This window comes from Cricetulus griseus, chromosome 4, assembly GCF_003668045.3.
Source record: "Cricetulus griseus strain 17A/GY chromosome 4, alternate assembly CriGri-PICRH-1.0, whole genome shotgun sequence".
In the NCBI taxonomy this organism is placed as follows: domain Eukaryota; kingdom Metazoa; phylum Chordata; class Mammalia; order Rodentia; family Cricetidae; genus Cricetulus; species Cricetulus griseus.
This window is the reverse complement of record NC_048597.1, coordinates 104,339,130-104,364,028: the sequence shown is the minus strand read 5'-3', so window position 1 is coordinate 104,364,028 and position 24,899 is coordinate 104,339,130. Positions and strand designations below refer to the sequence as shown.

At 47.6% G+C, this 24,899-nt stretch overlaps 1 protein-coding gene and 1 pseudogene across 5 annotated transcripts in view; one reads left to right on the top strand and one right to left on the bottom strand.

Moving 5' to 3' along the window:
* Atp6v0a2 (ATPase H+ transporting V0 subunit a2) overlaps positions 1-24,644 on the bottom strand; it is a 30,208-nt gene extending 5,564 nt beyond the window's left edge. Inside the window, exons 1-18 of one of the 5 annotated variants that reach the window (XM_027413895.2) lie at positions 24,418-24,644; positions 21,341-21,419; positions 18,505-18,602; positions 16,704-16,841; positions 15,174-15,262; positions 12,836-12,962; positions 11,260-11,342; positions 9,923-10,016; positions 9,111-9,323; positions 6,939-7,089; positions 6,411-6,547; positions 5,820-6,004; positions 5,633-5,723; positions 4,735-4,853; positions 2,384-2,594; positions 1,284-1,403; positions 707-826; positions 30-147 (exon numbers count right to left, since the gene is read on the bottom strand). In XM_027413895.2, coding sequence (XP_027269696.1) covers positions 30-147; positions 707-826; positions 1,284-1,403; positions 2,384-2,594; positions 4,735-4,853; positions 5,633-5,723; positions 5,820-6,004; positions 6,411-6,547; positions 6,939-7,089; positions 9,111-9,323; positions 9,923-10,016; positions 11,260-11,342; positions 12,836-12,962; positions 15,174-15,262; positions 16,704-16,841; positions 18,505-18,602; positions 21,341-21,419; positions 24,418-24,534 — 2,290 coding nt within the window. In that variant the 5' untranslated portion in view covers positions 24,535-24,644. Of the gene's footprint in view, positions 1-29; positions 148-706; positions 827-1,283; positions 1,404-2,383; positions 2,595-4,734; positions 4,854-5,632; positions 5,724-5,819; positions 6,005-6,410; positions 6,548-6,938; positions 7,090-9,110; positions 9,324-9,922; positions 10,017-10,641; positions 11,093-11,259; positions 11,343-12,835; positions 12,963-15,173; positions 15,263-16,703; positions 16,842-18,504; positions 18,603-21,340; positions 21,420-24,417 lie in introns of those variants that run through there. The other 4 variants (XM_035443330.1, XM_035443329.1, XM_035443331.1 and 1 more) reach the window with 4 other exon arrangements.
* On the top strand, positions 1,939-2,038 carry LOC113835505 (annotated as a pseudogene).
* Positions 24,645-24,899: the final 255 nt, after the last annotated feature.

Here is a 24,899-nt window from a genome sequence, read left to right as displayed (position 1 = left end):
TACACACTCGTCAGGACTAAGCAACATACGTGCATGTGCCAGGCTGAGGGCCCAAAGCCTCAGGTAGGATGCGGTGTTGGAGATGCAGCCCAGGCAATACTCGATGGAATGGATGGTCTGCGTCATCAGGATCTCCCCAAAGTTAAACTGAGGGACAACAGAGACACCATATTGCAAACCTATTCCACTCTGAGTCCCTGGCTGGCCTCAGGGACCGAATGCTGGCAGCTTAAAACAGCAGGTCCAAGATGTGAGTCATGCTCTCAGTGGGACTATGGGGCTCACCAACCCATCTCCCCACACTAGCTCCCCAACTCTATTCAAGCTTCAGTTTCCTCTCTGTGACCCAAACACCAGCCCAGAACTGTGATTGCCATAAGGGCCCCATGGTTAGAGACATCAATGACATCTGAGCTAACCTCAGAAACTACCCAGTATCCACATGGACATTTCCCAGCTACAGGTGCACAGTGGAACCTCATGCTTGAGACCAGGGAGGGAGGGTAGAGGCTGCTGTCCCCATGAAGAGCACCCGGGCTCTTCCTCACTCTACTTCCTGTGCTCTGTGAACGTGTGATGCTCTTACTTGGCCTGAATTAAACTCTGCCATATACTAATGACCAAATGAGCACAGGGAGCTCAGTCAGTCCACATTAAGCAGCCAATGAACAGCTTCCTCCCTCACCCATCCGACCTGTCAGCTCACCTCCTCACATGTCACTTCCCGGCAGCCTTCTTCCATGCGGTTGCTCCCCTCTTCTATGTCCTGGCTGCCCAGCAAAGAAACCTCTTCCTCACTGTCCTTCCTTACAAGTGTGTAACCGCTCTAGCGGGAAAAGAACAGTGTCAGTGCCTGGAATGCCACAGGGCTGGGACGAAACCCAAGCAACCGCTTCTCTTATGACTCAGCTCTCTGGGAATAAGAAAACTGTCTCCAGGAGAATGTACACCTCATATGCTTTTAGACTGTCAAAGAACAATGGAGGGAAGTGGAAAATACAAGTGTTGGCAAGAATCAAGAAACTAGAACCCTGAACACTCCTGCTAGGAGTTTAAAATGGTCCAGCTGCTAAAAGTATGGCAGGTCCTCAAAAACACAAATACAGAACTATCTTGTGATCTGGCACCTCTACTCCTGGACATACACCCTGAGAGTCCATGGAGACCTGAGGAAGGCCTGTGCACGCATGTTACAACAGTCTCATTCCAATAGCAACATCAAGTCTCTAAATAAAGACAGCTTTGGAGGAATCAGAACCTCTGGACATGGGGATGACACTCACCCGGCTCATGCCAAAGCAACTGCGCCCATTGTGCAGCCACAGCAGGAAGAGTGGCTTTCCTAAGAAGAGCACAGGGACTGACAGCACGGTGAGGGCCAGCAACACTCTCTGGACATGTGCCTGTCGGTGCAAGGAAGAAGTCACTGAGGTGTGGAGCAGACTGTGCGGACCAGGGCGTCTCTGAGCCAGGGGCACAAGACAGGTGACTGCCAAGTCCTGTGGCCAAGGGCAACCCTCCACACTTCTTCCAACTCACAATGTTCAGGACACAGCACTGAAATATTAATTTTAAAGCAGTAAAAATACTTTAGGAAAACTCTAAATGGAGGTTTGGGTAATGACTCAGTCTGGACTGTGGCTGTACAAGCTTGTGACCCAACACTGGGGAAGCAAAGGCAGGAAGAGCTCCTGAGGCTTGATGGCAAGTTCCACTGGCCTAATTTGACAATTCCAGGTCAGGGATACCACCAAAACAAACACACACACACACACACACACACACACACACACACACACACACACACACACACACACACACACACACACACACACACACACACGAGGTGCGTAGTACCTGAGGAATGACATCCAAAGTTGACCTCTGACCTGAAGACACAGGTACCCACACACACTCACACAAATTCTAAACAGGAGCTTGTTTTGGCATCACACACTAAAATATTGTAACCAAACAGAGATTAGCATGGTCCCTGTGAAAAGTTGGCACGTAACTTTATGGAGCATTCCATTATTTAAAGAAACAAACCTAGCTGGGTGGTAGTGCCTCATGCCTTTAAACTCAGCACACTGGAGGCAGAGGCAGGTGAATCTCTGAGTTTGAGATCAACCTGGTCTACAGAGCAAGTTCCAAGACAGCCAGGGCTACATAGTGAAACCCTGTCTTGAAAAAACAAAACAAACAAAAAATCTAAATGGAGTCAAAGTCCAGTTAATAGCTTTCTGAGAACACTGCAGAAACGAAAAAGAAACACTAGTAGAATACTCTTCACATTCTTGCTTTGGATTCAGCCTTCCTTGTCATAGACCACTTAGAAAGTGCTGAGTGCAGGGTTGTCACTACCAAGTAGAGGAGCACTCACCTGCCCTGGGTAAAGGCCATGTGTCTCGCTGGATGGGAACAGGAACATGTTAATGAACTCAATCAGGATGCTGGGGGCCTCTCTAGAGGTCTCTGCCGAGTATGCTAGCCACTTGTAGATGATCATGAAGATCAGGTACCCAAAGATGCAGAGCATGAACAGGATCTCAGGGACGGACACCAGGTAGATGTTGAACTTCTTCCTAAAATGCCTGCAAGAGGGATGGGTAAGGCTGTTGAAAGGCTGTTGCTACAGTGCCATGGGCCACTTCAGAACTCCACAGGTGTCTCTGCTACAGGTGTCGAGCCAGAGCTGCAGATCCCCTCACAGAGGAAAGAGTGAACTATGGAACCTCACACAAACATGTTGCACTTAAGTCTGGCTTCAAAGTATTAGAGGGTTTTTTTTGTTTTGTTTTTTGTTTTTTTTTTTAAGATTTAAAAAACTTGGGCTGGAGAGATGGCTCAGAGATTAAGAGCACTGGCTGTTCTTCCAGAGGTCCTGAGTTCAATTCCCAGCAACCACATGGTGGCTCACAACCATCTGTAGTGAGATATGGTGCCCTCTTCTGGCGTGCAGGAATATATGGAGGCAGAATGTTGTATACATAATAAAGAAATAAATCTTTAAAAAAAAAAAAAAAGATTTAAAAAACTTGTTTTAACAAAATCAATTTTTTGCCGGACAGTGGTGGTGCACGCCTTTGATCCCAGAACTCGGGAGGCAGAGGCAGGCAGATCTCTGTGAGTTTGAGACCAGCCTGGTCTATATGACCTAGTTCCAGGACAGCCTCCAAAGCCACAGAGAAACCCTGTCTCAGAAAAAAAAAAAAAAAAAAAAAAAAACAGAAAACAAAAAACAACTAAGCTGTCTCTCCAGGCCCCAATTTTAAAAATTATTTTCCATTATTTGTAAGTATGTTGGGGGCAGGGAGAGGGGTGACAGATTCACTTGATTGAAGGGTCAAAGGCAACAAATTTCCCTAGAGGTGGAATTACAGGTAGTTGAGCCACCCATCATGGGTGTTGAAAGCAGAACTTGGGTGCAGTCTTCTGGAAAAGCAGCACACATGTTATCCAGCCCTGGGCATCTCAAAGCACTCACCACCTTGGACAATGTGTTCATTGTCCCAGCTCTGTCATGACTTAAAGCAACTGAGTTACGTGATGCAAATCATGCTTGGTCATGAGAAACATGGTCAGCATGGAGAGGAAGTCTGCCGAGGTGCTGGCTCTCCCACAAAACAAATGGAGAGCCTTCTACTTTAGAACAGCAAAAATGTGGCAAAACCCCTTCTGGGAATCGGCCCTGCATCCATGCCACACATGCCTCCCCACTTGGACCGGAGCTCAGGCAGGCAGGCAAAGGTCCCTCTCCATTCTCTGCAGAAGCCTGGTGCCCAGGATAGCACCTGATCTGTAGTTATGTACTGAACAGATAAATCATTCATCTCCCATAACTCCAAAGTGAAATAATCAAAACAGCATCAACATCCTACCATGCACCATTAGATCAACTGCCCTCAGCCCAGTCAACAGCCTAGTATCAAGAAATAAAATTTAGGGGCTGGAGAGATGGCTCCGTGGTTGAGAGCACTGGCTGCTCTTCAAGAGGACCTGGGTTTAATTCCCAGCACTGACATGGTGGCTCACAACCATCATGTAGTTTCAGGGGCTCTGACGCCCTCTTTGGCCTCTACAGGCACCACACACTTACATGGCACCCAGATATACTTGCAGTTGAAACATCAACACATAAAAGAAATAAAACATAAGGCGTTGGTGAGATGGCTTAGGAGGTAAAGGCAGCTGCCACCAAGCCTAATAACCCGAGTTCATTCCTCAGAACCCACATGGTAGAAAAACGTAAAATTCTTCCACAAACTGTCCTCTGCTGTACATATTCTCACAAGTGCACATGTACACACACACATACTGTATTACATACGTTAAAATGTAAAGGGGGTGTTGATGGTGGAGAGATGACTCAGTGGGTAAAAGCATTTGCTGCCAAGCCTGATGACCTGAGTTCAAGCCCCAGGACCCACACATGGTGGAAGGACAAAAACAACCCCAAAAGTTGTCCCCTGACCTCCACACATGTACTGTGATGTGCACCATCTCCCTCCCCTCACCAAGTAAATGTAAGAAAAATGTGAGTAAATAAATAATAAAAACTTAGGAGTGACAAACTGTGTTTACAAGCACAGACTTCAGAACTGCTGAGCCAGTCATACTGGCTCACACCTGTAATCCCAACTCTTGGAAAGTGGAGGAGGAACTGCCAAAAAAAAAAAAAAAAAGAAAAAAGAAAAGAAGAAAAATGAAAAACAAATTAGAACATGTACTTACAAGTGGTTAAATATTCCCAGAGTGACACCAAAAGTCATGTGAATAATTCCTAAAATCACAGACATTTTCATCTTGAAGGAATTGAGGAAGGTGAGGCGGTTTGTGGCTAGGTTCCAAATCTAAGGACCAAACCAAACAGAAGCAATATAAGTTCCATTAGCAGGTGCTGCAGAGCTCCTAAGGATGGGGTCGCTCTCAGTTTACAGAGGAAATAACGCCTCTTGGTGCTTTCAACTGGCTTCCCCAGGCCAGGGCTTCAGTGTCAAAACCAGGGAGCTTGCCTCTCCTGAACCAGGGCTGCAGTCATTGCTGGATCTAGCTACAGAGTGGGGCAGCTTAATATGCTGTGAATGCCAATGGATCATGTTCAGACTGCAGAGTTGGCCTAAGTACACAAACGACACCCCTGGACAGGACTGAGGACACTTGAGATTGCGGACCTGAGACCTGCCATGTCCTGTGCATCACCTGAGCAGCCTCACCTACATCCTTTCCAGTCAACTTGACAGTGATGAGATCCACTTTCTGGACAGCTCCTCAGAAAGTCTTCAGGGCACTGGTCCAAAATCTTGGCCTCCAGGGAGCTGCCTACTGAGCCCTCTCATAGGATATGAGGAGCCTGGCACCCTAGAGCCACCTCAGCCCCTTCCCTTCCTCTCTAGACCAAAGGCAATTCACACAAACAATGAAGTAGTTCAGAACCTGTTTGGTGTCCATGAAGGGTCACTTCTACCAGAGGAAACGACTGGTAGACATGACCACAGACCCACGGCTGCTGACCACTCCTGCACTGACCTGGTTCCCCAGGTGGCAGGCTACTCCACTGTCTACAGTTACAGAGGGGTAGCAGCACCCCAGCACCTCCCCTTGATCAGGAACATGGGAAGGAAGCACTCACAGGGTCAATGCCAAAAGGGTAGGGGCCTCGGAAAACTCCAGGGATGTTCGGGTCCAGCTGCAAAGTCCTACTGTGCCTGATGGTACTGTCACTGTAAGAGAAGGCACAGCAAGGTTACTGTGTGCAGAGGAAGGGGCTTGGGGAATGTGCACCCCACCTGTGGCATCCTCGTTCCCAGACCACTTACTTCCAAAGCACCATCTTATGTTCCTCTTCAGAGTGGCTGGAGCTGTACATGGCAGACACGTTCCACCCAGAGCCAAAGATGTTCACAGACTTGGAGAAGCAGTCGTTGTAGATAAGGCCGGTGTACACCGAGAACAGCCCCATCAGCAGCAGGATGTAGCGGCCATTAAAGAACATCCTCAGGATCTGGGAAAAGACATGGTGACAGCAGACTCTCTCACTGGACAGTGGCTCAGGGGAAGCTCATTCTGGTTCATTCCAGCCACTCCTCTGGGGCTTCCCAGAAAACCACAATAGCAGATGTCTTACCCAGGGGTAACAGGCACACTTCTCTTACAGAGCACTTTTATACCCAAAGCTCTTGAGCCAGGTGTGGGACACACACCCATAATCCCAGAACTCAGGAGGTAGAGGCAGTGGGATCACAAGTTCAAGGCCAGCCTTTGATATGTAACAAGTTTGAGGCTAGCCCAGACTACCTGAGGCCATCTCAATCACTCCCCACAGAAAAAACAATAGACAAAACACAGCTCTCTTCCAGCCAAACAATGTCATGGCTCCCACCGTGCAAAGGTTGGCAGGCATGCATTACCTCCTGTGACTGGCTTAGCTTGGGGTGATTCTCATTTAACACCAGTAAGAGGGCAAACAGGAACATGACAAAGCCGTGCCCAAAGTCACCAAACATCACAGCGAACAGGAACGGGAAGGTGATGATGGTGAAGAGAGCTGTAGAGACAGAGGGTTGGCAAGTTCTCAGCAGGGCCTTAGGTTAGCATGTACACACACACACAGAAAGAGATCTCAGGCCAGAACAGTAAGGTTATTTAAATGCTATACTATGCTGACAAAGTGACAGCAGTGAGCTTGCCTGACAAACATTTACTACATTCCCCTATCCAAAAGCACCAACAGGGCTGGGCATTGTGGCACATGCCTATCATCCTAGCACTCAGGAGGCAGAGACAGGAAGATCACCAAGGGTTCGGGGCCAGCCTGGGCTACATCCTGATTATCACAGGCTAGTTAGAGCTACAGGGTGAAACTTTGTCTCAGAAATCTAACCAAAGCCAAAGCTGAGCTGATGTAAGTGTAAGACCAGCCTTGTCCAGATGCCCACCTGGGTTCACTTCTCTGTAGCTTCCGACACCATAAGCATCCACGATGTTCTGGAAGCCCTCGGTGAATTTGTTGGTGCGGATCAGAGTAGGCGGTGTTTCTTTCGTAGGGATTGTGTTCATGAACGAGGGGATTGTAGCTCCACTCTCTCTCTTCCACACAGAAAAGAAAGGAAAATATGTCTATGAGAACATATGTCTATGAGTCCCTGTGCCAGACATCAATCGGAGTGTAGTGGAATGAGAACAGAACTTGGAGCTGGGGCCCTTGGAAGGAGAGCAGAATGGAACTGAAGAGTGGGGATGGAATGCTGAGATTAGGTGGATGGAGGCAGAATCAGGCCCAGGGCGATAGAAAACTGATATGTGAGCCAGGCCAGCAGTGCAGGCCTGTGACATCAGCATTTTGGAGGTTTCAGCAGGAGAACCTTGAAAGGGAGCCCAGCCTAGCAACAGAGCAAGACTATATCTCAAAAAAAAAAAAAAAAAAAAAAAAAAAGGAGATAAAGAAAAAAACCCTGATATTTAGGACTTTATCACCACCACCACCCTCTTACGCCCTGAGACAGGGTTTCTCTGTGTAGTCCTGGCTGTCCTGGAACTCAACTCTATAGATCAGGCTGGTCTCGAACTCAGAGATCCACCTGCCTCTACCTCCCAAGGGCTGAGATTAAAGGCATGCGCCACCACCACCTGGCTAGGACTTTATCTCTTAAAAGTGGTCAAGAAAGGGCGGGTGAGATGGCTCAGTAGGTAAAGGTACTTGCCTACAAGCCTGATAACCTGAGTCCAATCCCCAGGACCCACATGGCAGAAGGAGAGAACTGACTCCCACAAGTTGTCTTCTGACAGCCACAGGCACTGTAGTACCCACACATGTACACAATGCAAAATAAAAAAGTAATTTAAAGTGCTCAACAAGGAGGAAGTTAGACACAACTACAATATTACCTAATTTACAAAAGTGAATGTGGGTAAGAAAACAACAAAATTTTATCTTTGGGGCAGAATTTTCTCTGTAAGCTTTCCCCTCAGTTCAGTGCAGTGTTTACACATGCCTAGAAATGCACACCATCTACAATGAAAAACAGAGGAGAAAAAGACCAACACCAGGGAAAAGAGACAACTGGGTGCGTGTTAACATGGAGGGTGAGCTGAGTGCCTTTTCGGCAGACAGGAAGGAACCTGCCTCACTCAGCAAGAGCCAGAGCTGGGGAAATCCTTCTGGAAGACCGGCAGATGCTAAATCTCAAAGGTCACGGGATGTTCCACGCAGTAGTGTTTGTAACCAGAAAGCACCTGATGGATTAAAAACCAGGTAATAAACCAAGGTGCGTGTCTGCAAGAGAATCTGGTCATAAAAAGAGACATTTTATTCAGCAGAGAGAACAACACACAATCTGCTGTTTAGAGAGCCAATATCAAGCAGCCATGGCAGCCGCTACCCATCATCCTTTGCACTTTCCAGTGGAACTACAGGCCAAACACCAATCTTTAGACATTAAAAAAAAAGAGAGAGAGAGAAAGAAAGGCTACCTATCCCTAGCCCTATCCTATCTGGTCAGCTGTGATTAAGTGACAGGTGGGACAGAAGTAAAGCAGTGCCCTGAGGGAGGGGCTGAAGAGCCTGTGGCCAGCAGGAAGAGCTTCCATGGCTACTTCTTCAAGTCTTTGTCTTGTGATTTGTACAGTGCATTACTTACTCAGAAACACAACTCAGAATGCTCTCCCACATAGTGCCTGAGAGACCAACTCTTCTATTTCTTCATTTATATTTTTTCTGTGCATTATTGTTGTATCTGTAGGAGGGTGTCAGAACCCCTGGAACTGGAGTTATTGACAAGTTGTGAGCTGCTACGTGGGTGCTGAGAATTGAGCCTGGGTCCTCTGGAAGAGCAGCCAGTGCTCTTAACTGATGAGACATCTCCCTAGCCCCAGAGGCCCAGTCTTCAAAGCCTGTCTGAAAGCAGTGTCCCAGCCCCTTCCCAGCACTCAAGAAACATTTTCTGTGTTGTCTGAGACAATGTCTCAGACTGGCCTCAAGCTCTCTATCCTCCTGCCACAGCCTCAGCAGTCCTGGGATCACAAGTCTGCAAGTACCATGTCCAGCCAGTGACACACCATGTCCTTGAGTGGTCTGGGTCTGAGGGTCCTGGTGGGGCAGGGAGCCTTACCGAGCCTTCCTCCAGTGCTCTGCGCAAACCCGGCAGGTCCACCTCGGGGCACCAGACCTCTGCTATGAGACACTTGTTGGTGACATCAAAGCTGCACATGTTGAGCATATGGTAGATGGCTTTCATCTTCCTCACCTGCACCACACGGCTGCACACCGACTCAGCGGCCTTGCACAGCACCTGCCTCAGGTAATCCTCTGTTTTGTGCAGCACCTGTGAAGACAAGTGTGAGGGGTTCTTGTCCAACCAGTCTGACCTTTCCGGGCACCTGCTCCCATGGCAGTAACACCAGGAATGGCCAGAGACTGCCAGCTCTGCAGGGGACACACCAGGTGGCCTCCTAGAACAGAGTCCCAAGGGCACAGGAAGAGCTTAGATATCCTGTCACTGGCAGAAGGGTGACCTGACCGATCCAAACAGCCCTTTGACTCTCGCCTACAGCCAGGCATGGCCTAGCCCCAGTACCCCTGGAAGCTACCAACTCCCATTTCCAGCCCTTCTGTTTCCACCTGTGCAAATCTGATCCTGTCACTGCTATCAAGACTCCTCAACACCATCAAGAGAAACTCAAGTTTAAACAGGCAGGTGGGGTGCCGCCCACCACTAGAGCTTGTCTTCCATGGTCAAAGGACAATCCGGCATACCAAAGAGACACAAAGGGCTTTTCTAAGTCCCTTCACTACCACTGGCTTTGTAACTGCAAAACAGAGCATTTCCATGTCAGGAATGCATGGTGACCATCCACAACTAGCTACTAGTTTAACAGAGAAAGCAGATAGCCTCTCATATGCCCCCAGCCCTGGCTTACTCACAGTGTAAAGATCTTGGATCCGAGTATTGAGCCCCTCCTGAATCTCCCTGCGCTCCTCAGCCGTGTTTGGATACGGGTAGATGTGGCAGTGGTAACTAGAGGACAGAATTCAACAGTCTGGTGTCTTGTGGGACAAGAAGGGCTGCTTCTAACACCGGCACCAGGATCTACTCAGGCCAGGCACACCACCTCTAGCACCAGGCAGGGCAGTACTCCGATGAAGAAATCACAGTCACTATGGAGAGACCTTGTATGCAGGCTGTTACAGTAAACAGGTCTCAAAATGTTCTCAAATCCAACCCACCCTGCCTTCCTGAAATGCACCAATATCCTAAGGCTAAGATCCATCAAGCGCTGGGCATTGGTAATGAACGCCTTTAATCCCAGCACTCGAGAGGCAGAGGCAGGCAGATCTCTGTGAGTTCGAGACCAGCCTGGTCTACAAGAGCTAGTTCCAGGACAGCCTCCAAAGCCACATAGAAACCCTGTCTCAAAAAAAAAAAAAAAAAAAAAAAAAAAAAAAGAACCATCAAGCAAGCTGGACAGTGGTGGTGCACAGCACTTGGGAGGCAGAGGCAGGCAGATCTCTGAGTTCCAAGACAGCCTGGTCTACAGAGTGAATTCCAGCACAGCCAGAGCTGTTACACAAAGAAACCCTGTCTCCTGTCTCCTGTCTTGGGGGAGAAAAAAAAAGAACCACCAAACAAGCAGAAATCACACCTTAAAAAACATGCCAGGATGGTGGTAATCCAGCATTCAGGAGGCAGAGGCAGGAGGATCATCACTTCAAGTTGGCTACTGTTTCAGGGTTGACACTGTTTAGGCCAAGCCTTGGCCTCAGACATCCAGACAACACTGGAAGCACGCTGCCTTAAAATCGCAGTTGCCCCACTCTGCCTGCTGAGCTGTGCCTTTCTCTTTGCAGGAGCCACCAGCCCTCTCCCCAGAGTAGCCTGGTAAAGGCAACAAAGGGGCTTCACTGAGCTGGCGCAGCTTTCCTGGTCACACTAAAACATGTCTACTGCAAGGATACAAGATGTGGCTGGAGAGATGGCTCAGAGGTTAAGAGCACTGGCTGCTCTTACAGAGGTCCCAGTTTCAGTACCCAGGACCCGCATGCAGCTCACAACAGTCTGTAGCTGTAGCTCCGGAGATCCAACACCCTATGGTCTGCCCAGGTGATTACAGCTTGTGTCAAGCTGACAGTTTAACCAGCCAGTGCACTTGACAAGTCCTAGATGCATTAAATGAACAAAACAAGCAGAGGCCTACTGTAGCTCAGGGTGGAGAGCCTGCTTGGCAACTGAGAGGGCCTGGGAAGAAATCAACCTTTCTCACCAATCACATATCTTCTTAACCTTGTGGCCAATCTGTTCTCCCCAGAAGGAAATCAGGAACACGTACCACTTTATGACTTCGCCCTACAAAGACAAACACAGGGAATGTCGAGTCTGTGCCTGGCAGCTTCCACTCTTCCAGACCAAGTTCACTGCCTGGGGCATCAGGTGCAGTGGCTCTTACTGCAGCAGATCCATGACTGCAATTCACCTACTCATCAGCAACCCCCAAGCTAGTACACATGCCATTTCACAGGCATCTGCAGAGCCATACACCCCAGTAAGCGGGAGAGCACACAAGGTTGAGTTCTGCCTCCTCCCAGGTCAGCTTTTAAATTGAAACCAAGTGCCCTCCTCCATTACTGCCACAATGTCCCTGTATGTGTTTTTGTTGGTGATGGTACTGTTTAAGATGACCACCAAGGAGCATATATATCTAGAATCCAGTTGAGCAGTCTTCTGGAAATCTATGTGGATGAGCCTCACTCACCACCAGTTAGAGTGTAGTTCCCAAGAATCAACAATGCACAGTTAACAAGCAGTCAAAGAGAAACACCAAGTAAAGACAGACGTGGCTCACTAATGAAAAGTGACAGAGACTCTGGAGGAGCAAGCCCATGCTGCCCAAGGAACAGAGAAACCCCATAATATTTGCTAATTGAGTGTTTACAGTGACTTTAACAACATAATTCTGTGAATAATGAGAACCAGCTATCATTACAAATGTTCAACAAAACAGACTTCTATAAAGCTGAGCTGGGATGTGCAGAACTCACCTTGTGTGAACAAGGACCGGGCTCAGTTCCCAATACTAGGAACACAGATGAAGGTGCTCTGCCTGTTTGCCAGCCACTGCTGAGCTGCCAAGGCTAAGAGCAGGGAGCCAAGGAAGCTGTGGTCAGGCTGACAAGATGGTGGTGAACACTACAGAAAAAACCAGGCTGGGAGAGGCAGCAAGGCAGGGTGTGTGTGGGAAGAAGGTCCCAGGAAAGATGACTGTCAAATGTAGGGAATGAAGGTGAAGGAGAGCCACATGAACCTGAGGAAAGACTGGCCCAAAAGGAAAAGCACACAGAGACGCATGCTGGGAGAGGGGCAGACAGCTGAACATGGACAGACAGGGTTTGAGAAGAACAGAGAAAATGGAGACAGACAAGGCCCAAGCCACCACAGGGCTTGAGCTTTCTGCTGTTGGGTGATTCTGAGAAGAGTGAGAAGCCCTGGCAGGGATAGCTGGATGCTTGGAGGAGATCAAGGCAAGGTGGGGCAGGTGCAGGAGTGGTCAGGGATGCTGCAACCTAGAGGCAAGAAGAGAAGAGCCAAGATCCCAACCAGAGTGGGCTGAGCAAAGAAACAAGCATGACCCAGACTCCCTCTGTTTCTGAGTCCGGGGATAGAGTGGAGTGGGAAAAGGTGAGTGTCCTGAGGCTTCTGGCCTGAACCTCAGAAAGCTGCTGCTTTCTGAGATGGGGTCTGGAAGCCCAGACACAGGAGAATCTTAGGGCTAGTGTGCACAAAGGCTGGGCAAGGGCTCTGCAAAAGCCATACTCCAGCTTCTGCCTGTGACAGGCACTCACCGTCTCGGGATCTTCCAGGGACTCATCCAGCTCTGCATAGGTCACGATAGTATACCCTTTGCATGCCCGCCACAGCATTCTTTCAAAGGCTTCAACTTTGCCTTGCTGAATCAGGCCAGACACGAATCTGTGAGACAGTGAGGAGCCTGGCATTAGAGGACTGAGACCTGTGCCTCCCCCCAGCCAAGAGGCTGGTGTAAGAATCATCAAGCAGCAAGAAGCTCACATGCTAGACCAAGTATTGTTGAAGCAGCCTTTTCCATGAACAGCTGAGCCTTTAGTGAGGGGAAAGTCTTAGAATTTCAAGACCAAACCAGATATCCAGCTGCTCTGATCTTTATGAAATACCAGTGTGGAAGATGAAAATAAGCACCAAGGACTGGCAAGGTGAGGAGATGGGCAGAACCCACCACAGCCAGGACTTCTGGCCCAAAGGGCTGCTCCTTAAAGGAATGGTGACTTTCGCAGCCATTTACTTTCATTGGCTTCGGTTATGGACACAGGATAAGTCTGTCCTGAGAATCCAGTCACAGCACAGAATTCAGCCAGGAGTTTGGCATAAGTTCATCTCACTTCCAAAAATTAAATTGAAAAAAAAAATTAAACAACAATAAAAATCCTGTTCTAAGAACAAAAACTGAGCCTGGGCTGACAAGGTAGTTGGAAGCTACCTGTGAGTGCGAGAAGTCTCTCTAAAGGAACATAACTTCATACCAAACTTCACTAGGTGCCCAAATAAGTACTCGGGAATATGAGGGAAAAAAAAAAAAAAAAGCCATAGCTGGAGATGTAATTCAGTGACGGAGCACTTGCCTAGAAAGTGCCAGGCTCTGGGTCTCATCTCTAGAACCACAAAAAAGAAAAAGAAGGCTGGCAAAATTGCTTAATGAGTGGGGATGCTTGCAGCCACATCTGGCCTTACATAGTAGAAAAGAGAACTGACTCTGGAAAGTTGCCCTCTGACCTCCACATGCATACCATGCACCAACCCCAAAAACACACACTAGATAAACGTTCAAAAAAAAAAAAGAAAAGCAGGCAGGAGATAGCTCAGTAGTTAAGAGCACTGGCTATTCTTCCAGAAGACCTGGGTTCAATTCACAGGACCCTCAAAGTAGCTCACAATGGGCTATAAAACTTCAGTTCCAGGAGATCAAATGCCCTCTGTTAGCCTCAGGCATATTCATGGTATCCACACATACAAACAAGCAAAAACAACCATATACATAAACATTTTTAAAATTAAAACAATCATAAATTTAAAAACAAGTAAAATTTTTTAAAAGAAAGAAATGAATTTAAAATGAATTTTAAAATTTGCCGGGCAATGGTGGTACATGCCTTTAAAACCAGCACTCTGGAGGCAGGAGGATCTCTGTGAGTTCGAGGCCAGCCTGGTCTACAAAGCTACAAAGAGAAACCCTGTCTCGGGGAAAAAAAAAAAAAAACAAGAAGAAAAGAAAAAAAAAAAAAATACTAGCACTTGGGAAGCAGGGGCAGGTGGATCACTGGTCTACAAAGTGAGTTCCAAGACATCCAAGACAGTTTCACAGAGAATCCCTCTCTTAAAAAAAAAAAGAATTAAGTAAAACTTAAAACAAGGAAAGAGGAAAGTCACATACTACACAAGGAAATGAGTTCTCGTTGGGTCAGGCAAGCAGGAAGAACAGACAGCAGTGCCAGATGTGATGACACACACCTGCCATCCCTGCACCTGGGAGGCTGAAGCCAAAAATCAGAAACTCAAGGTCACCCTCAGCTACACAACAAGTTTGAGGACAACTTGGGCTACATGACACCTTATCTAAGAAGAAGAAAAGGGTGAGGAAGAAACAACAGAGAAAACTAAAGAACAGAGACAGAAGCAGCCATGGAATTAAAAATGAAACCTGAGTTTAACCCCAGCCCACATGACAAGAGAGAGCTGACTCCTGTAAGTTGTCCTCTGACTTATGGAGTAAATAAATGTAGAAGATACTAAAACAAAAACAAAAACAAAAAAAAAGACAAACCAAAAAAACCATCACCCCAGAAGAACCCCATGCTTCCATCACAGGACTTGGTGTTTCAATGACCAATTATGTTGGACTTGTGGGAGTCAACACTGGGGAACATAAACATTGCTTCTTTCCAACTCAATATACCAACAGAATAAGTCCCCACAGCATTCAGCTATGTCAATACTGTGTGATTAAGTCCAATGTACAGGAGCCCAGTGTTCTCTGACAGACTCTCGCTCTGGGCCAATCCCAGGCTGTAAATGACCCATTCACCCGCACTATGGTCCATGTCTCCTACTCTACGGAAAGGGCTTGGCTTAGTGCCCAGTGTCACCTACCCCAGCTTGGCACCCAGTCTCTGCATGCAGCTGTAGTCCAACAGAGAATCATTCTCTAGGGCAGGGAACTCTTCATAAGTGGGTTCAAACTGGAAAAGCATGGAAGCAGCACCGTTAACAGAGTCCACCCTCACAAGCTTCCAGACAAGTCCACGGAGGTATGGTGCAAACTGAGCACCAGGTGCAAACGACAACTGAGACAGGTAAACTGCCCCGTGAAGAAAGAAACACTCTGCCATGCTCGTCAGGTGAACTGCTTGAAGACATTCACACATGGGAGTGTCTGTAAGTAAGGCTGCACCTTGGTTCAAGAGACAATAACCATATCTAGAGTCACAACTAGAGCAAATAAGAGCGAACTCAGAAGGGAAGGGATCCATCCCATACACAGCCAAGTGTAGCGCAGGCTGAGCAGCCGTAAATAAGATGCAGTGCTCTGAGCATATGGTGACACTCGGGGCATCCACACAAACACCCCCAGCCCAGAAAGCCTCCAACACCTGTGTGAACAAGTCTTCACTCATGAGGAGGTTCTTCTTGCCACCTCTGCTCACAGCCATTTGGAAAAACAAAGGTTTTTTGTTTTGTTTTGTTTTCTCATGACCATAAAATACTTTGCTTGGGGCTGGAGAGATGGCTCAGTGGCTAAGAGCCTTGGTTATGCTTCCAGAGTTCCTGGATTCAATTCCTAGCACCCACATTGCTGTTCATAACTGTAACTCCAGTTCCAGGGTTTTGGGCCTCCATCTGCACACTTGGTATGCAGGCAAAATACCCATACACATAAAATAATAAAATAAAATAGAAGCCAGAAAAATGGCTTAGGATTAGGAATGCTGACTGTACTTCTAGAGGACCTGGGCTGGATTCCCAGTACCCACATGGCGGCTCACAACCCTCTGCAACTCACACATGTGGTATACAGATATGTATGCAGGCAAAACATCAATACACATAAAATAAATTTAAAACACTTTTAAACAGTTTTTAAGTTAAAAAAAAAAAGAAACCCTTTTTTTCAACTGAAAACTAAAGTATCTCACAGCAGGAAGTAGTGTCTCTGCTAAAACCACCAACACAGGAAGAAGTAACAACCCAGCCTAAAATAAAGCAGAGGCTCACGTCACACTTAAAACAAATGAAACAAAAACACATCTACAGCAATCATGGCAGCTCCTGCCTATAATGCCAACGCTCAGAAGGCTGAGGTGAGGAAATCACTCCAATTTCAAGGCCAGCCTGGGCCAGCCTGGTCTCAGAAACAAAAAAAAGTAAATTTAAGCAGAGCCAGAGAGATAGCTCAGCTGGCTGGGTGCTTGCCTAGTGTGACAAAGCCAGCTTTAATTCCAGGACTGGGGAAACGGAGGCACAAGGATCAGTAGTTCAAGGTAAGCTGCACAGTGAGTCAGCCAAAGATACACAAAACTGCCTCAAAACTAAAGATGAAAGGCTACTTATCTAATGAACTGACAACAAAGCCACAGGCAGCATCAGGGAACTTTCACGGTGTTTTCTCCAGCTGTCATGTACCTCCACATTCCGTTTAAGGAAGGTCTTTGTGATCCTCAACATGTGAGTGTACTCCACCAGTTCCAGCAGGTTCTTCCTCAGCTTCTCCTTGTTCTTGGTGACTTCTCTTAGCTCCACCTCGAGTTTCTGCAGCTGTTCCTACAACAACACAGCTGCCGGTGAGAACAGGCTAAGTCCCAGGTGCAGCTGACCCGACAAACCTCCCCACCACCCCACAGTGGCTGAGGCTCAAAAAAGCCACAGTGCCCGGGAAAAAGACAGAATGCAAATGTCCGGACAGGGTGTGAGAACATGTCAAGACTGCAAGGTTCACCAGCTCATTTTAGTTCATGGTGCAAGCCACATCCACCTGCTATCAACTGCTGCAGGCTGCAGTGACCCCAGGGACCCCCGCACCTGCAGGGCACACACACACCCTCCCCCAGGCCCTGATGCTTGTCCACCCTACACATCCAATCTATATTTCTTTTGTTTGCAATGGAAACAACGTCAAGATCTTTTCTGAACATTCTCCTGCCTCCAGCTTCAAAGTCTCTGTTTGGTCCCACCAGACAACTAAGGATGTAGGCTTTGACAGAACCAAGAGTCCTTCTCCTGCTCTCTTATATATTCAAACTGCAGGCACCCACATTGTAAAACAACTGAGTCAATGCCAACTCATTCAAAACAAACCCTTCCTGCTCCTCCTTACAGTGTTCTGCATCCCCAAAACTACCAGCAGCATCACTGTCCCTAAGTGTGTCATGACCAGGCCCTATCCACAGTTCCATCATAACCAGGCCATCCAGCCAAACCAGAAGACTACCACAGCCACTGACAGAATGCTGTGCTTGGCGTGAGCTTAGGCACCAAGTGGCTGGCTACTTCCTCCCAGACAGACAGAACAGCAAGCCACAGAAGGGCCTCGGCAATACCATGGCAATTATTTCAAAAGAGTGACGAAGAGCCAGCATACGTCTTCTGTGTGCCAAACCCTAACAAGAAAAGTCTTGAAGGAGAGGCGTGCTGGTGCAGGCCTTTAATCCTGGCAATTAGAACCAGAGGCAAACAGAGCTCTATGAAATCAAGGCCAGCCTTGTCTACAAAGCAAGTTCTAAGCCAGCCATGGTTACATACATACTGAGACCTTGTCTCAAAAAGAAGAAAAAAAAAAGATTAAAAAGATAAAACTGGGCTGGAGAGATGGCTCAGAGGTTAAGAGCACTGGCTGCTTTTCCAGAGGTCCTGAGTTCAATTCCCAGCAACCACATGGTGGCTCACAACCATCCATAATGAGAGCTGGTGCCCTCTTCTGGCGTGCAGGCATACGTGGAGGCAGAATGTTGTATACAAAATAAATATATAAAATCTTTAAAAAAAAAAAAAAGATAAAACAAAAAATAGTCTACATCCTTACACATCACTCAGGGTTCATTGGAGAGGTGGGCAAATGACGCTATATCCTTCAACCTCAACATGCCAGCTACCTGGAACCACTCAGGCCTTCCCTGGACCTCTGAGTTCCTGACAGGAGCTTGGAGTGGGAAGGACATGAAGCCCAGGCCTGCAGCCCCAGCAGTGGTGTAGGGACAGATGTGCTACAATGGGTAATCCCAGAGAAAGCATCCTGACACCTGCCATAACACAGCAGGGACAAATTTTCCTTAGCTCCCTCCAGCAGCCACCCTCTACAGTCAGACAGAACATAACTACAGTCACTGAGGGTGTGTGACACAACCGTTCTTTACTTCAGGCCACAGCTGTGGGAAAAGACCTGGCAGCCCCAGGACTGTGGCTGACAGTGTCTTCAAGAGCCAGTTACCTGCATTTCTAGAACGTGTTTAAGAGGTGGTGCGGGAGGACTGGCCTCTCCCTCAGGCAGGGGAATATCAGCTCTGGTAATTTCCTGCACCAGGTACACTGTGAAAACAAGATGCACAATCAGACGGTCTCACTGTGACCCTTTGCAATCAGAACCCTGGCAGCCCCAATGTGCTGTGTGCAGATCCTGCCTATCCTTGTCATCTCCTCCTGCAGCTTCTTCCAGAGACAGACACACACTGGCTAGAGCTCCCCAGCTCCGTTCCTTCCTACAACCCAAGTTAAAACATGTGTGGGAGCCTGCTCCTGTGGAAGACTGGGAACACAGTGAAGGTGCAGACCTGTACCCCCCTCAGAGGTGGCAAGCTGGCATTCCCTCCAGGGTCCTCAGAGAGAACCTGACAGACAAGGTCAGAACAGAGCCAGGCTCCCCTGAAGAGCACCAGGTGACTCTGCTCTGCTATCAGAAGGCTCATTCCACACAAGTGACCTGTCCAGTGACTCACAGGACATACAAGCTACTAGTATGCAAATAACTAGCACCTTAAGCAAGAGATTTCACATGACCAAAAGTTACTGTCAACATTAAGGCTGGAAGCTCATGTCTTTAATCCCCAGCACTCGGAAGGCAGAGGCAGGCGAATCTGAGTTCAAGGCCAGCCTGGTCTACAGAGTCAGTTCCAGGACAGCCAGGGCTACACAGAGAAACCCTGTCTTGAAAAACAACAAAAAAGTCTCATATTAGGGCTGGAGAAGTGGCTCAGTGCACTGCTCTTGCAGAGGACCCTGTTGAGTTCTCAGCAACTACATCAGGCAGCCCACAACTGTACCTCCAGTTCCAAGATCTGATGCCCTCTTCTGGCTTCCTTTGGACACTGCACTTGTGTGAACATATCCACACATTGACACGATTAAACTAATACATCTTTTTTTTAAAAAAAAATGTTATTTTTAGTATTAAAAACTCTTAGCTAAAAATTAATGTTGGCTAGAGATGGCTCAGCACTCAACAGCACTGGCTGTTCTTCCAGAGGACCTGAGTCAATCCCCAGCACCCACACTGGGCCTCTCACAGTCACCTGTAAGTCCAGCTCTAGGGAATACAACACACCTCTGACCTCCAAGGGCATCTGCACTTGTATACACACACACACATAGAGAAATGCACACACAGATAGAAGCACACATACACATAATTAAAAATAATAAAAATATGTTGGACATGGTGGCACACGCCTTTAATCCCAACACTTGGAAGGCAGAAACAGGTCACTATGATTCGAGGCCAGCTTAGTCTACAAAGTAAGTTCCACGGCACCAGGGCTGCTATACAGAGAAACCCTGTCTGAATATGGCTCACGCCTGTCATCCCAGCACTTGGGAGAAAAACGCTGGAGGGTCAGTAGTTCAAGGTCTGTCTCAGCTACACACTGAGTGTGAGGCCACCACCCTGGGCTTCATAAGACCCTGATCCACCTCACTCACCAAAAAAAGCAAAAAGGAAAGGAAGGAGGGAGGAAGGGAGGGAGGGAGGGAGAGGGAAGATGGAAGGAAGGAAGGAAGGAAGGAAGGAAGGAAGGAGTCTCTAATTTTTTTTGGGGGGGTGCCTAGCTGAGTAGTTATTAGCAACTGATAGTAACTGGGGTAGGCAGAGTCACTTAACTTCGGGGCTATGGCCACCAGTCAGTTGTCCATGTTCTAATGGACGCTCCACACCCATGAACACAGAGGCAGCACTAGGTGGACTTGGTAAGTCATTAAAGACAAACAGGACAGGAAGTTGGGAGAGGGAAGTGTTTGGAGGAACTGGGGTAACAGTTGGAGGGAGAGAGTGGGGATGAATATGGTCAAGATGCACTGTATAAATGTATGAAATTTTCAAAGAATAAAAAAAAAAATACAATCCCTTGTTTAAGAACAAACTGAAGCAACTACTAATAATCAGAAATCATTCTAAGACATCAAGACTCTCCTACACCCAGACTACTTTGGGGTAACTCTTACAGGGTTTAGAGGTAAGGGAAATGCCAAGGGCTACTGAGTTGTTACAGTTAAGCAGAGAATACCAACTTAAGCAGTTCACAAAGGAAGCCCTGCAAAAAAAAAACCAAAAACAAACAAAAAAAAAACCACCAAGTAACAGCCAGCCAGCTATCAGCCATTTCCTGCCTTTCTTGTTCCTGAGTAAGGTCTTAATTAATATTTTAACATGTATAGAAGGCTTTTAACTTATAAAAAAAAAAACAAAACTATACAGGACTGGCTGATTAAACCATTGCACATCAACACCCAGGAATACTCAGCTGCCATCAAAATGATGAGCCTAAGTTCATACACAAGAGGGACGCACGCTACAGCAAGGAAATGAGACAAAGCCAACAACGCAAACAAGTCTTCCTTCCACAGTCTATGGTACAAGCAAAAAAATAAAACACACTTGTAATAATGACTACCTACGAATTGCAGGAATGTTAACAACCTGCCCCCGTTTTTCTTTTTCTTTCTTTTTTATTTGTTTATCACGACAGGTTTCTTTTTTTTTTGGTTTTTCAAGGCAGGGTTTCTCTGTGTAGCTTTGGAACCTATCCTGGCACTCATTCTGGATACCACAGGTTTCTTTATGTAGTCCTGGCTGTCCTGGAACTCGCTCTATAGACCAAGGCTGACTCTCAGGCAGAACTCACAGAGATCAGCCTGCCTGAGTGCTGGGATTAAAGGTGTGCGCCAACACCAGCCTCACTACTTCTCTCTTTTCTACTATCTATATTTTCTAAATGAAACAGATAAGTTTCTACCAAACTAAGTATTTAGATTGTTAAAATATAAGACAAACTTACCTAATATTCGTTCTAGTTCTTCGCACCTCTTTACCTCACCAACAAATTTTCTTTGGAATGAACTTACATTTTGGTTGAGCTGAAAATAGGGAGAGAAAATTTGGTTTTAAGCTCCTAAAATTTTAAATTTGTTTTTAATAAATGTTTTATTTAAAACATTTTGATAGTGGGATCAAGTGCAGGCCTGGTTAAATTAAATTTTATTTGTATTTATCTAATCATTTAAAATGTGTTGGTGCTATTGTTACATTCTGCCACTGAGCTAAGGTAGAATCTGTTGAAGAAAAATACTACTGCCAAAGGGTGGGGAGGCATCCACTGTCACCAGCCACTGACAGTGGAGAACTGACAGGGCTTTTCTGAATAGCAGGTTGGCAACTGCTACCAGGAACGTCTGAATAATAGCCCTTGGCTCAGAGGTAACCCATGAAAAAACATAGATTTAAAGAAAAAAGTAAATATGGTTATAAAACTTACAAGAACAGCAATCTCAAAGTCAGAGAAAAATTTACATCATAATCCAACAATAGGAAGTTGGTGAGGGTGTCGGTCAGTTGGTGAGTGCCTGCCCAGCACCTAGGAGGCACATAAAACAGGGTGTGGTGGCACACACCTATAATATCAGCATATGGGAGGTGGGGCAAGAGGATCAGAAGTTCAAGGTCATCTCCAACTAAATTTGAAGTTTAAGGCTCTGCCTCCAAATAAGGAAATAAGTAAATAAAGCAGATTAAAATGAGAAGTTAACATGTTAATTTCTTCTTAAATCACACACAGCAATTACTTTATTGTTAACAATAGCAGCAATATCTTTTCTTTCTTTCTTACCTTTTTTTTTTTTTTCCAGACAGGGTTTCTCTTTGTAGCCCTGGCTGTGCTGGAACTCACTCTGTAGACCAGGCTGGCCTCCTCGAACTCAGAGATCTGCCTGCCTCCACCTCCTGAGTGCTGGGACTAAAGGTGTGTGCTACCAGGCCCACCTAATAGCCTACCTTTCTAATAATCGTTTACTAGGTCATGCATTTAGGGTACAAGTTGAATGTGTATTGATGTAGCATTTGCACTGGGTTCCACAACCAGACTGGGTGTGAAACTGCTCAAACAGCCAAGAAGCAGCCACTCCCAAAGTCTCAGCTCTCATTGGGGATTCTCAACCACTTTTAAGTCATCAACTAGAAGAAAGATCAAAACTGGATGTCACTTCTCCATCTCATTCCCTTTCACTTCTGGAGGTCACTCTCCTCCAGATAAATCAGATACTGTGTGTATCTGTGGGACTGAAAGTGGGAGCCAGGAGCCAGGAGCCAGCCCTGCCTGTTCTACTTGACAGTTTCTTTTCAGCAGTGGCCTAACTCTTAACCCAACAGCAGGATCTTTTGTGAGGAGTGTGCTCCTGTTACAAGATACAAACACTACCAGCAGCAGCAACAGCAGCAGCTTAGACAGTCACTGTTTTCTGTTGTGTGGGTTATAAAATGTTTAAGGTTGCAGTTACCTCAATCCAAAGCTAATGTAAAAGCACATTTCAATGGAGCTTTGTTTGTTTGGTTTTTACAATTTACTTTATTATTTCTCTGTGTGTGTCTGTGTCAGGGTAAAGGCACATGAGTGCAGGTGCCTGAGGAAGCCAAAGGAGCTGGAGCTGCAGGACAGCTGTGAACCTCCTGGCATGAGTGTTGGGAATTGAACTCTGGTCCTCTGGGAGAGCCCAATGTGCCCTTAGTTGCTAAGCCATCTTCCTGCCTCCTTTTTCCTTTTATTGAGACCTCTCTCTGTGGAGTCCAGGCTGTCCCTGAACTCTCCATCCTACTGCCTCAGCCTCCAGTGTTGAAATCCTACGCCCAGCTCCAGACCCTGTCTGTATGACTAGCATTGAACCCAGAAGAGCAGGCAGAGGTGATGGAGCGACAGCACTTTCTCGTCCACCCACTCCCCGTTTCAAAGGACCCTGAGTCCAGCCTAGATCTCATGTAACGGCACTCAGTGAAACCTGAGGCTCGGAGCTGATTACAGTGCTTGTTCAGCCCCAGAGATTGAAGCATGATAAATGTTTTGGCTTAAGTCCTAGTAGGATGGAACAAACAGACCTGATATAAAAGCCTGTTTCTTGCAACTGGTGCCACTCACAGCACCACACCCTACCTATCAGGTATGAAGATCCAAGGGCTATAGTCCAAGGGCTCTGGGACCCAGGAAGAGCACTACACCTTGCCTGGGCCCTCACCTGTCACTCAGGAGTCCCCCATAAAGATGCAAGGATCACCCATATCAGAATGTGAGAGTAAGGAACCATCAAAAAGACACAGGGAAATGGCCAGAAGCCCTAACTGGTGGGATTCAACTCCATCAGTAGGTATCAGGTCCTGTTCGTCAGTCTCGCTGCATTGTTCTCCTCCATAGCACTTACCATCATAGCTCATGGTCAGGGTTTACCCAGCATCCTCCCAGACTGTGAACTCCAAAAGCACAGGGTCCCCAAGACCAGAAGTCACTCAATAAAAGCTTATGTATTCACCCCACAATTGTTTATTAATGCCAATAAATTGCAGGGACCGTGCCACCCGTGGGAAACAAGGAAAGAACAAGTTGGACAAGGTCCTGACCCTTGGAGGTTGGTAGTTCACAGAGGCTGAAAATAAGCCAAGTGTGTTATTACAGTTGCAGAGACGGTCTCCATTCCATACATACTGACTGTGACCCAGGTCCTTGTCACTTGTCAACAATGCCAGAGCATCACCACACAGGAGTCTAAAACTCGAAAGCTCTCTCCCCAGGGACTCACAACCCGTCACACTTCCCCATCCCTCTTCCAGCCTTTCTTATCCCACCTATTCCTGTTCAGAGGGGCCCCTCCTTAGCTACCTAGCAAAGCCACTGCTGGCTACCCTTCCTCCTCCACACCTTCCCACGGCCAGCTCCTGTTCCATCCCGATCTCAGCTCGAAGACCACTTCCTCGGAGGGGTCTTCCTTGACTACCCTGCAAAGCCACCTCCCGGCCCGGGTCCCCGCGGCTCCAGACGACTTCGGCGGCACCCATCCCTGAGCTGCATAGGCCCGCAGGCCGCGGGACACTCACGTCTCGGAACTGCACCAGGCCCTTCTCGCCCAGCGCGCTCAGACACTCGTATGCAGTGCCCGACTGCAGGAAGAGCTGCGCCAGGCACATGCTCTCGCTGCGGAACAGGGAGCCCATGGCGGCGCCGCCTCGCTCAGCCGCCGCGGCCCGCGCACCGACACCATGGGGCTCCGCACCGCTGCCACCGCGGCCACCGCTCAGCCGCCGCCACAGCTACCCGCCACGCCCCGCCCACTGCCGCAGCCGGTTCCGGTTCCGCCCTGGGGAACCGCCCATCGCAGACGAGCCAATGAACGGCTGGGATTGTGGCAGTCCGTCACTACGGTTCGTCCAATCCGGTGCACAGGGGGCGGGAGCCCTAACTGGGTGGCCCCTGTGCGGCTTTTAGAGTTTTGTTTCATTGGTGTATAGTTTTCCCACATGGGATCTCGAAGTGGAGCTCAAGCTGGTCTGGAGTTCGCAATCCTCCTGCCTCAGCGTCC